The sequence below is a fragment of the Myodes glareolus genome, chromosome 17 (genome assembly GCF_982192425.1).
Source record: "Myodes glareolus chromosome 17, mMyoGla1.1, whole genome shotgun sequence".
NCBI classification, from domain to species: domain Eukaryota; kingdom Metazoa; phylum Chordata; class Mammalia; order Rodentia; family Cricetidae; genus Myodes; species Myodes glareolus.
In genome coordinates, this window is record NC_142042.1 from 28,896,619 (window position 1) to 28,913,730 (window position 17,112).

At 49.6% G+C, this 17,112-nt stretch overlaps 1 protein-coding gene across 2 annotated transcripts; it reads right to left on the bottom strand.

Annotated features, from left to right (window-relative positions):
- Positions 1 to 646: 646 nt before the first annotated feature.
- On the bottom strand, positions 647 to 16,189 carry Pitx2 (paired like homeodomain 2). 2 transcript variants are annotated; one of them, XM_087897585.1, is made up of 3 exons: positions 16,139 to 16,189; positions 4,308 to 4,513; positions 647 to 1,905 (listed from the first exon to the last, which is right to left on the bottom strand). In XM_087897585.1, exons 1-3 carry the CDS (start codon positions 16,182 to 16,184, stop codon positions 1,342 to 1,344), a joined length of 816 nt encoding a protein of 271 aa, XP_087753711.1. In that variant the 5' UTR covers positions 16,185 to 16,189; the 3' UTR covers positions 647 to 1,341. The 2 variants fall into 2 exon arrangements, with proteins under 2 accessions (XP_087753711.1, XP_048312833.1); XM_048456876.3 differs by lacking the exon at positions 16,139 to 16,189 and adding an exon at positions 5,401 to 5,999.
- Positions 16,190 to 17,112: the final 923 nt, after the last annotated feature.

The window sequence follows — 17,112 nt, forward strand, 5'->3', positions numbered from 1 at the left end:
ACTCCACTCTCACCCTCCGACCCCTGGGTTCTTTGACACACTGAAACGGCTGGAGTTATTAGAAATAGTCTTTGTTTCTTTTAATGTCTCCAAAGGACTTGGAAATAGTAATACAATATAAATGAAGGATCTCTCTACTTAAGCCGCAGAGATAAACGCGGAGGCCTAAATATTTTGAACTGAAGGTGTTTCCTTGTGAATTTATTATAGATGTGTCCCTTCTAAGAAGTTTATGTATATAAACTGTGCATGTGCACACTCCCGTATTTCTCCGGAATGGTTTACTGGAGGTGTGGCTTCCCCTCTGACTGAGTAAGCTAGGAATCATTCCAAGCTGCTTGGGGTACTTCAACATTTCTTTCACCTTTCTGCCTTCTCTCGTATTATTTGCTAACGACAATTATTTGCTAGCGACAATAGCATCTTATGGATTTAGGCCAAATAAAAAGTCCGAGGCACACAGCAAGTTGCAGCTTCCCCACCTCCCCAGAGCCCTTCTTTCCCTCTTTTAGTTTCTACGTCTAACTGAATTTAAATACTGCCTGTCTGTTTGACTAGGCAGGCAGAGGAAACTGGTTTGTTTAGGAGGCAGTGACGGAGGCACCCTAGCCAGGTGACAGAGAAAGGGAGAAAGAATCCAGACCAATTTGTATGCAGTATATTTTACTCCCAAGAAATAAAACACATTTTTTTCATATTTGCTGAAAAGTAAAACGATAATATCGTACGAAATGTTATACACAGGATAGTTGTACATAGCAGTTTCAGAAACAATGCATCCACCAGAGAAACTATTCTAAAACTTATATTCACACATTTTTATAATAATAATATGTTAGAAACATACAGTGTGGCATTTAGTATATACATTCCTTTGCTCGCAAGCGAAAAATTCTAGCCGATTCTGTATAACATGCTTTCTTTTAAAGTCTAGACTTTAAAAACACTGTCGTGATAGTACTAACAACTGCTTTTATAAAATTAATTTGACATTTCGATATATATACATCCTTTCAGTCATTTTAATGTTAACAATGCTAAACTTAAAAAATAACAAGCTTATAGTAATGTTAAAATGTCATATCCAGTCAAACATTTGTTGGTGTACGCGTTCTCACAACTGTTGGAAATACTTTTAGCGAAAGATGTTAGACACTTGGGGGCGTTCCTTTGAAATCAAAGGCGCTCTCTTTGAATGCAGTGGTTTCTTCTTTCCCTCCGATATCTTCTTTTTCCTCTTCCTTTCTGTAGTGCGCACGACCTTCTAGCTCAATTCTCAGTCTTTCTGGGGCAGAGTTGCCCCCTCCTACAGTCCTCGGATCCCCGCGCGCTGGGCGCGGTTCACACCGGCCTGTCGACTGCGTACTGGCAAGCACTCAGGTTGGAGGCCGGGTTCTGCACGCTGGCGTAGCCGAAGCTGGAGTGCTGCTTTGCTTTCAGTCTCAGGCTGGCCAGGCTCGAGTTACAAGTGTCCCTATAAACGTACGGAGGAGTCGGCGGTGCGTAAGGACAAGCGGGCGTCGGCACCGCGGAATTCAGCGACGGGCTGCTCAGGTTGTTCAAGTTATTCAGGCTATTGAGGCTGGAGCCCGGGACGCCGGTCACCGCGGAGGGCACCATGCTGGACGACATACTCATGGATGAGATGGAGTTGGGCGGGGAGAACATGCTCTGCGACGACAGGGGGTTGACGTTCATAGAGTTGAAGAAGGGGAAGCTTTTCGTGGACAGGGACGCCGACGTGAGGCCCTTGGCGGCCCAGTTATTGTAGGAGTAGCCAGGGTACATGTCATCGTAGGGCTGCATGAGCCCATTGAACTGCGGCCCGAAGCCATTCTTGCACAGCTCAGCCTGTTGGTTGCGTTCCCGTTTTCTCCATTTGGCCCGGCGATTCTTGAACCAAACCTGTGGTGGTGGGGATAAGGGATGAGACAGAGGATACAATTAGTTCAAAACTCATACAAAGTGCCAGAAGCCAACCTGGGTCACACTCTTGCTGCCCCGTGTCCCCGCAGGCTACTCGGCCCTGCAGGCCACTGAGCACAGTGGAAACAATGCGTTGGTGCTTGTTCCAGGCCTGGGTAAAGCTCTGAGGCCTAGTTCGCTCCAGCTGTATTGCAAAGCCCAGTCGAAAGCCTAAGAAGGGCCTATGGGTCGCTTGATCCCCCACGTCCCCAACCTAGGCCCTATTTGGAGTCCACACTACAAAATAAACGGGACCCTTACCGGACCTTGCAAACTTGCTTCCCCATTCCAAAGCTACAGATTCAGTGATGAGGTCCCGAGGGACAAGAAGGGCACCCACTCTCCTCCCACACAGCCCCTCCTTTCCCTCCAGTACCTCTACTCTTTTCCTTGCCCCACAACTCCCCCCCCCCCGTCCCCCAACGGATGCGACACCCTTCCTCTCCTAGAAAAATAACCAAATAAAAGGCAAAAGACCACCTACTCGTCTGCTCGTTAAATTTCAGGAGCTAGGCAAACTGGGAATTCTGAAACAGCTTTTCCGTCCCGAACCCTCCCTTCGTTCTGCATTGTACCACGCTGCTCCCACCCAGGCCTCGCTAGCTAAGGACTCAGCTCTGGACAGAACTAGTGCAGTCTTTCGACTTTGCGGGAGGCTACTCAAGCTGGCCAGCCCCCAACCCGCGTCTGGTGGCCCCGCCACAACCCCTCTTCCAATCCACACCGGACCCGCCGGTCGCCCCAGACAGCGGCTTTTGTGTATTGGAGCAAAGCCTGGCCCAGCAGCCCAGAGCTAACACTGGTGCTGTTTTACATTACACATCCCTGTCGCGCCCAGCCGTCTAATCCGCTTTTTCCCCCCTTTTCCTTTCATTCTTGATTTTCTTTTTTTTCTCTCCCCCTTCCTCTTGCTATAAAAAGCTAGCCTCACGCACTTGGCGGAACAAGTAAGCTCCTGGAAGGCGGCAACTGGAGCGAGTACCCCACAGCAGAGGAACAGGGCCGCAGAAAAGCGGGTGGGGTGAGAGGCCTCTCCCCGGGGATTTCAGGGAAAGACAAATTGTGTCTTTATTTTAATTACTTGTCACTTCTTCTCCAGGCCTTCTAAACTTTGACCAGGCGAGAAGAATACGTGCAAGGCCCATCGTTCCCTGATGCTAAAGAAAGCTAAAGAAAGACTGACCTTGCTCAAAACCACGCGGCCCCAACACGAGCGCTGGCTCCCGGCAGTTAAACTAAAACCCACCACGTCTTCCCGGCTCTTTTATCAGCCGGCATAGTCTAGCTTGCACCAGGGCCGCACTGAAAGTGCTTAACTTCTCTCCGCTTTGGGGAAATACACTTTGGTTTTTACTTTCGTTGTTTTCTAATATTTTCTTTCTTTTTGCTCCCCCCGCTTTGTTTTTCTTCTACACAGACCGCGTTGCATTTTATAAAACCGCGATCTATGTAGAGTCTGCTGGGTTCTGCTTTCCTCTTTCAGAATCCTAACAATTTTGGAAATTCCCACCAACCGGCGTTAAACAAGGATACTGCTACTGGGTAATTTATTTAAACATTCATTTTTTCCCCCACCAGTCCGTAAAGGGGCAGATTTGCTACAGAGTAAAGGTAAGTCCTCTTTATAAATCTATAACTATAATTAAGCGAGGGGTGTGAGTACAGCCTTCAAAGAGCTGAACTCCTTCGAGAAGAGAAATAAACCAAATTAAAACGTCTTTCTTCTCCTTTCTTCCTAGAAGTGTTAGTAGAAAAGTCGTTACTTGCAAGGATTACAAAACTAGGTGGTAGAGAGTGAGAGAAGTCTGAATGGCTGAAAAACCCGCCCTTGAAAAGACCTGCGAGTAACTCTGGCTAGCCGAAGGGAGAAAAGGCTGATCCGGGCTGGGCGCGAAGGTTCCCCAGCGAGGCCAACCCTTGCGTGTTTCTGGAGGGTTTTCTTGTTCTAGGCGCACAGGTTGGAGCCTGTTCACAGCTCCTGGCGGGGAGGGATTTTATTGGCGCTCGTCTGGCGACGGCAAGCCGGGAACACAATGCCCTTTGCTGAGGAATGCCCGCGCGACTCAGCTTGGGAGGGCGCCTGATGGCCGGGCAGAGAACGGGCGAGGCTGTTGGCGCCTGCGCCAGGCAAGCCGCTCGGCCTGGGAACCGGGAGTAGTAACCCTGGGCACACTTGCCGCCTGGAAGCCTTGGGCCTTTTCTGGTAAAATTGCTTCCCACTGGCGCCCAGAGGAGCAAAACCGCCTTTCACCCACCACTCCTACCGCCACCCTCGATCTTCAGGGTCTGAACCTTGGTAAGGCCTCCCCTCTAGTTTTCCCAGACTGGCTACTGTCTCCTACCCGAACTCGGGCTTCCGTAAGGTTGGTCCACACGGCAATCTCTTCGCGAGTGGACATGTCTGGGTAGCGGTTTCTCTGGAAAGTGGCTTCCAGCTCCTGCAGCTGCTGGCTAGTGAAATGAGTCCTCTGCCGGCGTTGCCGCTTCTTCTTGGACGGATCTTCGGCGCCCACGTCCTCATTCTTTCCCTGCTGGCCCTTATCTTTCTCTGAAAAAAACAAAACAAAAAGAAACACACACAGTTTCGGCCAGATTCCCACTTGCAAAACGGGAGCTCGAAACTGGATCGGGAGGCAGAGGCGGCGGGAAGAGCCGGGTTGCAGAAGGGGGGGCTGGACTGTGCGCGGCGGCTCAGTAACATAGGGAGCACTGTGTCTGGGGGTGAGCCGTGGAAGTGTGGGTGTGTGCACCCCATTTCCTCCCCTCCCCCCAGCGCCGCACGTTTTATTTACGCGTTTATCTCACTGAGGCGGTACATTCATTTTTTTATAGCCTTTACTCACAAGCAAACAGCCCTCCTGAGAAGACACACATTTTTCCACGACACGTACATATACGTGTTTTACAGACAACACGCCGCCCCCCCCCTCAGATTTTCTTACGGTTTTGGAAGGCTAGGAAAGTGGATGTTGGGATACAGGTAGAAAAGCAAGTTGGCCAGCTCTTCAAGGGTTAGGGAGATATGTCTCGTTGTCGAGGACCTTTCTAAGTTTTAGAAATACTTTTTTAAAGGAGTGAGGCTCTTTGGGAAATAAAAGGCAACAAGAAACTAGGGAGAGAGGTGGGGCGGCCTCTGAACGCCCTTGGATGGAAATGCTGAGAGGCATTTGTGACCTAAGAAACCGAAGAAAGGCCAAGGTAGACACGGTGGCGTGTACTGGATTACACGCGCGCCACAGGAACCAAGTAGATGGGGGCCGAATGAAAGGGACAGGGTCACTAGAATCCGGGCTCCCGGAAGTTCTGCGTAGAGCTAACAGAGCGACCACTCCCACCACGCCTCCCCAGGAGGGGGCGACTTCCTTGGGGAGCAAGAGGACCAGGAGGCGTCCGGGAGCTGGGCGCAAGTGTCGGTGGTGCAGCGCGGCGCCTTACCTGAGGCTTCAGGGCTTGAAGTATCGGAGATTGTGTGCACCTCCAGTCGGTGTTTAGAGGAGTCCAGGGAGCGGGGCTGACCAGGGGCCAGGACCGAAGCCATGGCTAACGCCTGGGGATGGTGACAGAAGGGTGAGGAGGCGGCCGACAGCTTAGTCCCGGCTGCTCGGTGCTCCAAGGGCAGCGGGCCTTTCCTGCAGTTCATGGACGAGGGAGTGCGGCGCCCTAGGAGTCCAGGGCTACGGCCCGCCGAGCCCCGGTGGCCGCGAGTTCTGGGTAGCACTCTATGGGCCGAGTGTCCCCGTGTTAGCAGAGACGGTAGAACTAGGGGACGCAACCCCTGCCGAGTCCTCGAGCCAAGTTCCCCCTGTCTTCTCTGGCTTCACTAGCAGCAGGCTCCAGCCAAAAGTGTTCGGCAGCCGAAAGTCAGGGGGCCAACGAAGACTTGGGGACGTGGGCAGTAGGGAGCCGCTTCGAGCCTCTTTAGGGAGCCGACTTCCACGATCCAAAGCGAAACAAGAATGGGCAAAGACCCTTTTCTTGCCTCCCTCCCTCCCCCAGATACCCCTCCAATAAGGACAGTTACGGGCGCGCTCTGCCCGCCCCCCGCGCTGCAGCCCTGACAGCGATGTGTCAAGAGTGACAGGGACAGGTAGCTGATATTAGATCCCCCGCGGCGGCTGCAGCCGCCACGGCCACGACGCGGGCCTCTGAGCACACCCTCCGCGGCGCGCACGCACACCCCCTTGGGCCGTCTAGCTGGAGCCGGGCCCCACGGCAGCTCAGCTCCAGACACCCCGGCGAGCGACGGGCTAGATCTGCGGCTCCGCGCTTCCCTGTTGGCCTAACGTCTTAAAACCAGAGGCGGGCTTCCTGGTGGCGAGACGTCACTCTGCGGCGGCCCTCCCCAGCTCTCCCCGCCTCCGCCTCCTCCCAGACCCTTCTCGGGGTCGGAGTGACGTGGCTCCACACCAATCGCGAGGCCCCGAGCCGCGGCAGAGGGATGGTTCTGTCTGCACCTATCAGCAGCGCGAGGCCCAACTAATTCCAAGCTGTGCCCACCCGGGCTACACCGGCGCACTCCTGGGAACTCTGCTCCCGCCCGGCCAAAGGCAACCCGGCTTTTGGTTAAAGGTCCCCAGAGAGAGGAGGCTTGGGGTCGGAGGGTTGGGAAATAAATAAGGAAAGTCGAGGACCTAAAGGTATAAGGTTCAGCAAGCACCCCTTCGCCTTCCTTTTGTGTCTCACCGCATCCATTTCTACACCAGAGTTCCCCTGACACCCCGGGCCAGGACAGATGTGCTACCTAAAGCTATGAAGTTATAAAATCAGCAAATCACCTTTCCCATCTTAATTCCGCCCCCACCCCAGTCGCCTGTCAGGTGAATGTCGCGCTGATCTGAGGAAGCTTTAATTGCAAAGAAGACAGGGTCTTGAAAAAGCAGACTAATAAATTAGAAATCGAGAAGAAAATGGACCCGTCAAAAGGAAATTACCTTGACTTTAGTCGAACAACTGCTTGGTGGCTCACTCTGGATTTATACATGAATAAAAAAGTCGCCTCAAATCACGTCCTCGGTAATGCTTATTAGTCCCCAGACAGAAAACTCACAATAGAGGAGAAACCCTAACCCAGAGCTTTCGAAATGCTGAGAGCTTATCCATTCTACTTAACGTTGATTAAGACACATCCTAGATCTTTCGCATTCCTCGTACACTGTATTAAGTTCGTCCTAGCCAGAGAGAGCTATGCTTTAAATTCGACTCCCTTGTTTACTTTATTATCAATCAGATTCAAATCCAGGCTTTAGCCCGTAGAATCAACAACCTTGAGCTAATTATATAGAAAATATGCCTTAATGAATTTCCATACAATTAAGGACGTTGCCAAATGACCAATTTCAAGGATGATTTTTAACAGTCATTTTCTTTTCCTAGGGAACTCAAGGCTTTCTTGAATCATTAAAGCGCAAGTAGGCAGAAACAGTAGATTTGCGCCGGGGACAGGAGTGGGGGTGTGGGGGTGGGGTGGGGGGCACTAGAGGACTGCCCAGCTAGGACAAGTAAAGTCTTTTTCATTTGTATAAAAACAAAACAGATCGCTCATGGAGGCATCAGCACTGTGCAGCATTATTCCAAAGGAAAGTTAAAATATTTTTTTTTTCCGAAATTCTTTGTGGGACTGACTGGGAGAGTGGAGTCTGCTCAGTGTTGGAGCTCTTACCTAGCTCTTAGGGGGTTCTGGGTGTGATCTAGCCGGAACACACACACACACACACACACACACACACACACACATTAGTCCCCTAGTCTAGGTCGGCTGAAGAGCACAAAGTAATCTACCCCTCTCCCCTGGTTTCTGCACCGGTGATTGTTTTACTGTGGAGTTAGTGTTATCGTCTCTGAACGTAATTTGTTTGACGTTACAGTCAATGATTTGCAACGCCGGTATAAGGAATATTCAGTGAATTCCCTCCTAGCCCTTCCTTATTCACAAGGTTGGGGAACTTAGGCTGGCACTAAGCAGGTGAAGCTGTCAACAGATATATTTATAACATTTTTCTCTCTTTTACTCCCCTCCACCACCACGCTATCAACAATCCTCCCATCTTAAATACCACCCAAAGGACCAATATGAGAATTATTTCCAGTCTCGCCACACCACTGTCAATCCATTTTAAGAATTTGACTGCTAGGAGAAATTTCTTCATAAGCTTTACGTCAGCATTCTTAATTTTTAACCGCTTGTTCTGCCTCACCCCGTTCTATGTTCTATGCCCATAAGCACACATACACCTGCTGGGAGCAGAACACATGCCTTGTGGCAGGTCTGTATCCATTGGGGCTCATGCATCTAGCTATATTAGGTCCTGCAACCTTATCACTAAATTATACACATTCCATCAGCAGCCTGTTGGTAAAGAAGGTTAAATTAATTTACATTCTACTCATTATCTGGTGCTTAAATGACGCATTTTATCCCTGAGATTTGGCGGGCCAATCTCCTTCTCAGACCCCACAGCGTTTCACTGAAGACAATGTTCTTACATTTGTAGTGGGTTTTATCTGATAAGACTCTAATTTGCTTAAGTCTTTTAAATAAGGGTTTTAAATGTTTCTAGTCATTTTCTGATTGAATTTCCTCTAATTCCCTCAAGATCATAAAGTATATATGTAAAGTAAATATTTTCTCCCATGTACTTGCCAGGGAATGACCTATAACCAAGTCAATATGAATCTCTCCTGCCCAATATGTTTACTAATCATATTCTAGTTTCTTTCAAACCTCATCACAACTGTGGGTGTCACAGTACCATAGCCCAGAATGCTTCATTTCATGATGGACTTCATTGCATCAAAGAATGAAAGAGTCTCTACTTTGATAGGCATACTCTTCTTTGCCTCAAGATACGAATCCTGAAGTGTCAAAAACAGTGGGTTTTTTTTTGTTGTTGTTGGTGTTGATTTGTTTGTTTGTTTTTGAGGATAGAGACGTTTTGCAAGACTTGGTTTTCTGCAGAACTGAGCAGGTGCAAAGAGCCATATTTTCAAGACTTCTTGCGTTCAACGCAGAGACTTTCAGCTTAGTTCTGATAGTTCCACTCTTCTGGTAGAACATCCATATGGAAAAACACGCACATGAGGGGGGCTTAACAAGACCCCCAATGGATGGACGACCCAAGGATAAGTGGTTGCTCCTCATAGTGCCAAATTATGGGAGATTTGAGAGAGATATAGATGTACAGATAGCCAAGCCTAAAGAGATAAAAATTTTAGATTGCACGGGACCATTAAGGTCAAGAGATTAAAGATGTCCGAGCATTAAGTGGAGAATGCTAATCAAAGTTAAAACAGAATCACATATCATTGAGATGTGTTCATACATACATCTCTGCACACACATGTATGTACACGAATATATACAAACAACTGATTCAAATACATTTTAAAAGTATTTTTCAGTCAGCTGACCCTCTCCTACTCACTGTAGACATGCCAACCTGTCCTGATAGGATGGTAGCCTTGCCAGAACCAAAAGGGTTCATGTCAGAGTATGTTATGGAGGTGTGTAATGGAGACCAAGAAATGCTTTGCAATGAAGACTCTAGGGTGGTGACCAAGTCTGAAGTTGTAATCAACTATCTGAGATTTGTAGACAGTCACACATAGGCGACCAAGAAGTCGGAAGTCAAATCATACTTTCAGCGAGTTCAGTACCACTGTGAACCCAAGTGGGTTCTTCTTGGTTGACTTTAGAAATGATGGTGACTTCAGTCATCATCAGAGAAATTTTCTATTCAATAAACAAACAAACAACAAAAAAAATGGAAAAAAAAGGCGGGGTGGGCAGCCTGGGTTGGGTCATGTGTCTTCCTTGAGGCCAAGGAAAGGAAGCCTAGTGTTAGGAGGCACTAGTGGTCAAATCAATTGGGTTTTCTTGCTTACTCCTGCAAAGAAAGACCCTTCGGGAGGGAAATATGTGACACAGGGTCAGGCGTGTTTTGAGCTGGTATTTGCCACCGATTACTGTCTTAAAGTCTTATTTAATTTCACACTCTTTAGCGTTAGTCGAGCAAACTCCCTCCAGCCATCCTACCCTGGTGAGTGGGAGGACTGGGCAGTCCCTTTTGGTGGAGTCTGGTCTCGGACTCAATCAATCAATCCTCCAATTTTGTAAAGATCTCCTCTCAGAATTCACCTGGAGGATGGCTCAATTAGAGGGCTCCCAGAGCTGTCAGGCCATAGGCAGGTGTGTGTGTGTGGGGGGGGGTGGTGGTGGGGGGTGGTGGTGGTGGTGGTGAGGGAGACTGCTGCATAGCCCTAGGTGTCACGAGGACCAGGCTTGGCCAGAACATAGCCACGTGGTGGGCAGTGTATGTGTGTGTGTGTGTGTGTGTGTGAGAGTGCGTGCGTGTGAGAGTGTGAGTGAGTGTGCAGGTGGGCGGTATGAGACACAGAGGTCAGAGGAAACCTGGCACCGGACCTGGAGAAGCAGCTTCTATTCTCTCTTTCAACTGAGTGGGCTTTATTCACACATCAGACTTGAAAAGATCCCTCCACACACTCATGAAAGTGACCACCCCTCCCGAATTGAAAGCTTCAGCAGGTATGATCTTTCTTGCTCCCTAAAGGCAACCAAAAGCTCGGGTTTGCTAAAAGGGAGGATTCCATTCTGAATCAGAAGGCCAGAGATCAACAGATATGGCAACCCCATATAAAACCATACTGTGTCTCTGCCTGACCATCTCCAGTCTAATTGCTCAACCTCTTGAGGTGCTTTGGGGTGACAACCTAAGGTGGTATTAGGGTGCCACTGGGAGGTATTCCCAACTGCCCAGTGAGAAAAGAGAAAGTGATTGAGGGGATGGAGGGGCACTGACACCACTGACCCAAGAACAGCTCTCTTGCTTGCTTGTACCTGAGCCTGGCAGGTTTACGAGGCACTCATCTACTTTCTCAGCAGCATCACGTTACTGACCCATGAGATTGGTATAGTTAAATGTGACTTAGAGGTGTGGAGATGAGAGAGAAGGAGAGATTAAAATAGAAACAGTGAGATAGGAGAGGAGAGGGAAAGCTGAGAAAAGCAATGGCAGGAAGAGAAGGAAAATGAAAATAAATATAGATATCCAGGTTTGGAGAAAGGGAGATGTAAGGGGCTAACTGAAGTCACTTAAAAAAATAATTGGATTAAATCAATCCTCTCTCTCCAGCTCATGTTCACCTCCTTTTCCTATTTCTCTCCCTCTCCCTTCTTTTTGTTTTTTTCTCTCGCAGACATGCTGGTAGCTAACATTCGGCATTAGTTGCCATGGTGACCATAAATCACATAAATCCAAAAATACCCACCTATAATCTGAGATGAAGCTTTTATTTCCCTAGCGAAATAATATTTTAAAAGCTGTCAGCTGACAAAAAAAAAAAAGGAACCCACCTCATTGTAGTAACCTTAGTAATGTATTACTCTAAAGATTTAAATTAAAATGTCAGCGCGTCCAAAACACGCCAGGAGAATCCTGGGCACTCCGTGTCAGACCCTCACAAAGAAGTTGCCTCCATCGCTCCCGATGGTTCTTCCACACATGTACACCCTGTGCCTATGCTTGCTCCACTGTTTCCTTCCTTCTGCCTCAACTGCTTTAGTCTCCGTGGACTGACTCTAAAGCACCGGTTATTAAGAGAAGGGAGTGCCCGGTTGAAGCTTTCTAGGGACCTTTTGTATTGCACGTGGGTGGTTAATCAATTTTGGGGGTGGGTGATCTTTGGATGGCTTTTGGATGGGTACAACTTAAAGAAGTTTAGAAGGAAGAGAGAAGAGCTGGAGAGAGCAAAGCTGTATTCTGGAGGACTGAGCAGTCAAGGGATGCAGTCAGCGAAGCCCAGAAAGGGTGGGTCTCTCCTCCTATTCCTGCCTTCTTTCCCAGGGGAAGAAACTTTCCCAATTGAAGTCTCTGGGGAGGGGCCTGCGGCTGCAGTTGGGCCTTTTGTCTTCTAACTTGGGCTTGTTGTCTTTTGCCTATCTTGGATTACAGGGTATTCGCCTAGATGAAGAGCCATTAATTACCCATTCAGTCAATATTAGGAAGACGACAAAGCTTTTTACATAGGATTAAGAAGACATCAGATTGTTCCATTAGTATATTCCTGCTCACGAATAAGCTTTCGTTATACATTTCCTTTTCCCCGGAGTCGCTCTAACAACTGCTGCATATATTAACAGCAGTCTGTGCGGAGAGTAACAGCCTAAGTGGTCTAAAGAAACTTTCAGTGAGAATGGAGGCGGTTGGGAGGAACGCCACCTGCAAAGAACGCTGGCCACGCCACCACTGATCATCAGGGACTAACTACCTGGACAGCTGGTACAATTTCCCGCTGGGACTCGGGGTTGGAAACCACAGGCAGAGAGGCGGTTTCTGTCAATATACTGCAGGTTTAATGGTGGTGGAGGTGGTGTCCACTGGGGAAAACAAAGTAGACAACCACCACCATCCAGTTCTCCTGTCTTTGCTTTTCTCAAGCCCCAGGTCTTCTGGAGTCAGCACCTGTGCCTGCCTCCTACTCACAGCCAAGATTTCCTCTCTTTTTCACAGGTGACCTTTCTTCTCGTGACTCAGATCCCTGACGCAGGCACCACCATTTTACATTTTTGCTACAGCAGGTTTAAGTGGCTTTCGTTAGAAAATTTCCCATTGAAGTTGGCTTCATAATGGCCAAGAGAAACCGAATCGTTTGTGTTTGTGGCTAAATTAGGAGTCCACATAGATCGAGCTTTGCCAACATTTTCTGACTGAGTGGGGAAAGAGGGAAATTGTGCCCAGTCGAGGACCAGAGTTTACCCATATCCTCCAAAAAGGATTGAGCTGCCACCCTGGGAGATGGGGCACGCGAGGACACTGCTCTTCAGGAGGAACCTTAGCGTTTCCTTGCTAGGCGGGAAAATCTGGGACTTGGTGCGATCAGAATACTTTTAGCCCAGCCATTCTGTCAAAATTATTTAAAAATTAATGGCATGGCTGAGGGTAGGGGGAAGTGGGTGAAGTACTGGCTGCCTGTTCCAGGGCAAACTGGACAGGCTTTGAGGCCAAGCGGGCAGCGCTGTGGGCTTTCTGCCGTACTCTACAGCAGCGACTCTCAAACATTCTGCACTCTGTTCTCTTCCTGAAGGTCAAGACCAATTTAAGAGTTCCTAAAAAACTCTGAGAAGTCCTCAGCTGGCCTCTGGTCCCTTCTGAAGTCCTGGCCAAAATACCTCCCTCTCCTGGTGCCTGGCCATCTCTCCACTCACTAACTTTCTCAACTCCTATACTGCTTCCAGTTTCGAGATTTGAAGCTGATGGTGGGCTTCTAGGAACCTGGCTTTGGTCAGGTGAGAACTGGGGTCTCCCTTAAGGAGCACGGGGTGTTTGAGGGAGAAGAGGTAGGTGCCATCATTGAGTATCATGGCTCCCTCTTTGTCATCGCATGTCATTTAAAAACATGCTTTCCTTTTTCAAATAAAAGAAACCTTAAACGTACAGAAAATAAATCCGAATATACCTAAAAGGTGCTTAACTCTGTGACCCCCCCCCGCAGTGACTGAGGGCTTTGTTTACTTGTGTATGACATTTTTCTGATCAATTCTCTCTCTCTCTCTCTCTCTCTCTCTCTCTCACACACACACACACACACACACACACACAACACCAGTAAAATCATGGTTTTAAGTATCTCTTCCCATTGCATGTCTCTTTTAAATTAATGCCATTAAACACACTTAAACAGCATTTTTTCTCTTCGGTCCTTAGAAAAACAGATGTTTTGGCAACGTGGGGATTTCATACAGACTCTAAAATAATTCTGCCTCCAAGTAAAGGCTTCTCTCTCTCTCTCTCTCTCTCTCTCTCTCTCTCTCTCTCTCTCCCTCCCTTTCCTCTCCTTCTCCTATCATTTTCTATTTCCTTTCTTTCTCCTATTATCAAAAGCGAATGCTAGGGCACTTGGCAGTGGAGACTCCGTAGGCTCCGGACGCGGTCTGCCCACCTACAAGGACCTTATCCCGCCAAGGACTCTTTGAAGGGTTCTTCGTCTATCAGTTCAAGGCAGGCCTCCTAGCCTCATAAACAATTCTTTGGGTCAACGAAATCAGGTTTGGAGGTGGGGGTCGAGGCTTCGGGTCACAGCCTGCAGGACCTAACTTGCCCTCCGCAACGCCCGCGCCCGGCCCGCCCCCTGCGAAGTCACGTTCGAGCTCCCCTGGCCCGGTCAGAGCCGAGGCCGAGCTTGCACAAAGCATTCTCCCGGGGAGTCACCGCTGCTCTTGATTTTTAACCATATCCCAAACATTCTCCGGTCTAATAATTTATTTTTACGACCGATTATCAAACAGAAGAAGAATTTAACACAATCTTAATGACAGAAATCAGCCGACATTATCTCTGCATTGCCCCTATTTAACCCCTTGGGGTTAATCCCGGACAAGTGAGCGTTTAACTGGCCCAGCAGGACGGCTGGGGACGTGTGAGGTGTCCGGCAGCGAAACTGCAACTTGTTTTAGGCGGTTTATTTCAACAAATGATGCTTTTTCTCTCAGATACACGCAGAAAGCCTTTGTTTTTTCTTTTCTTTTTTTCTTAGTAATACTTTTTGTTTACTTCATGGGAGTTCCAAATTACCCCTCGGGCACACATTACATTGTGTCCTTACACTTTAATCCGGAAGGAGGGGGTTAGGGGCCCGAAGGCTGTGGGGAGTTTTATCTCCTCACACTATCAAAGGTCAACAACCTCCTAAGGTTGGGCACTTATTACGGGGCCTGGAAAACCCGGAGAACAGAAAAACCGTAAATTGGAATTTTACATGTATTCCAAATGAAGGCCTCTCTGTCTATTATTTACACACACACACACACACACACACACACGTTATCTAAGGACACGTTTCTATTTCTCCAAGGCCTTGGTTGTGCGTGGGAGACATTTTTTAACCTTTACCCAAGCCTGCAGACTTGTCTAGGATGAAATCAGCCAACCAAGGAACCACATCATCCAAGCCCAAGACCTAGAAGCTAGTACAACAGCTGGGCTCTCTGACAGCTCCCAATCCCAGCGGCCCCCGTGTGCCGCGCACAGTTGCTGTCTCAGCCTCTGCAGGGCTGTCGTCCGAACCCAGACCCTCCGAAGCGAGCCTTCAACACAACTTTGCAGCCTGTGCCTCACGCGAGAAAAAAACAAAAACAAAAACAAAACAAAACAACAACAAAAAACTGCACCCACCCGCCTGGGTGGGGCATGGCTGTGAGCTTCAGGGACCGGGTGGGCCCTGGTGGTGCTGCGTGCAGTGGGACCGGGCGAGCGACAGAGGTCGCTGTTGGACCACTTTGCACGCCAGCTGGAGCCGGGAGTGGTAGGTTGGGGCGTGCGCAGGGGATCAGACCACAGGGAGAGAAAAGGGAGAGGTGTTGGGTCTCAGGAGTGCAGTATAATTTGTGGAAAGGAATTAAAGTCCCTGGGACGACTGCTTCGCGTTCTACCCAGAAGCCAGTTGTCTTAAGTTCTGCAGCGGGGGCACACCGGCTCTAGCAGCTTCGCCCGCCAGGGCTTCACCGGAGGCCCTGAGTCCCGGAGGCGGGAGCCGGGCGCGCGGCCTGCGCTTCCCTCCCCCTTACCATTGGCGCCGGGATGCTGCCGCGGGAACAGCTTGCTGCTGGCTGCCTCTTTCCGGCTCTCGGGAGAGTCCGTGAACTCGACCTTTTTGATTTCGGAGTCTTTGGAGAAGAGACATTCAACGGCCGCCGGCTGCACGCCTGGGCCACGAGTGCGCCCGCCCCACGTGCGGTGGCAGGGGACGCCAAAGGGCGGTGGAAAGGCGCCCCGGGCAAGGGCCAGAGTTAGGGGGCAAGGCGGGACGGAGGAGAAAAAGGGATAGAGAGCAAAGACCCCGTTAGAGAAAGACCGACCGCATGCCCAGCCCTTGGAATCCCTGACAACCCAGTGCGGGCGGTGAACTGTCCCGGTGCCACCCGACCGGCAGGCAGTCCGGAGGAGTGTCGGGGCAGGCCTTGTTGGATCACCTGAGCCCAAACCTCCCCCAAAGGACAAGGCCAGGGCTGTCCTGCTAGTCTGATTTCCTTTTAGAATAAGCCCTCTGGCTGGAGAAAGCTCTAGTTGCAGGGGGCCTCCCTGCGGAGCCCCTGCCTCTCGCCGCCCTAGCTTGGCGCAGTCTCCCTTCCAGGGACCCCCCGGCAGAAGTGGGCTCTTACCTAATTGTACACACGCCGACACTAGTTTGCGACAATTGGTCTCCATTCCCTGTTATCTGTAAAACAGAAGAGAGGCACGACTTTGAGAAGTGGTGGCCACCGGGAGCAAGAGGCTCAAAGGCGGTTACTTGTGGGGCGGTCAGGATCAGCTCCAGCTGTTAAGCGCCTACTAGGTGCTGGGGTTCAGGGAAGCTTCTCCAGCCCCAGAGACCCTGGGAGCCGAGTAGCTCTTCCCAGCCTCGAATCCAGGACTCGCACCGATGTTTATACCTTGAGGGATTTATGTTCCCAGTTGCAGAGGGAAAGGCCTAGAGGTTAGGAGGCCTTTAAAACCGCAGGCTTCTGGAGAAGCTGCGGGGACTACGTTCAAGGGCTCCTAGGAAGGAGAACAACCTTAAGCGTATACACAGATTGAAGGTGGGCAGAATGGACCTCTCTTTAGAAAGATCACCATTCAATACGGTGCTCGTCAGTCTGAGCTTAGCAAACATTTACAAAAGGCCAGAAACAGCTTGACCGGTCCCCTAAAAAGCAACTTTCTCTCTGTTTTCTGTATTTCTGAAAGAAAGGGAATCTCGGCCAAAGGTGCTCCAAGAGCGAGCTGAATTAGGGCCTCTCGTCCACCAGAAGCCGCGTTTCCATATTTAGCCACACTTTTCCCCAGAGGTACTCTTCCAGCCATTTATTTACCCTAAAGTATGATTTAAGATCGTCGAGCTGAGACACAAGATGGGCTGAAGGAGACGGGAGACCCGGGCAAGCGTTTCTGGAGGGGCCGCCAAGTCCAAAGCAACAGCATTGGGGAGGCCGCTCCTCCAGTTTCTGCCTTTCCCCGTCTCAGGCAAGCTAGATCCTTTTCAAATTTCCAACCGCAGCTCAGACAGCCAAGCTTTTGACGCGGCCCCTTTTCTTTGCCACAGGCAAACCGGGAGAGGTGGGTGGCGGAGGGCTAGGAGTGAGTGGTTGTTTTCAAA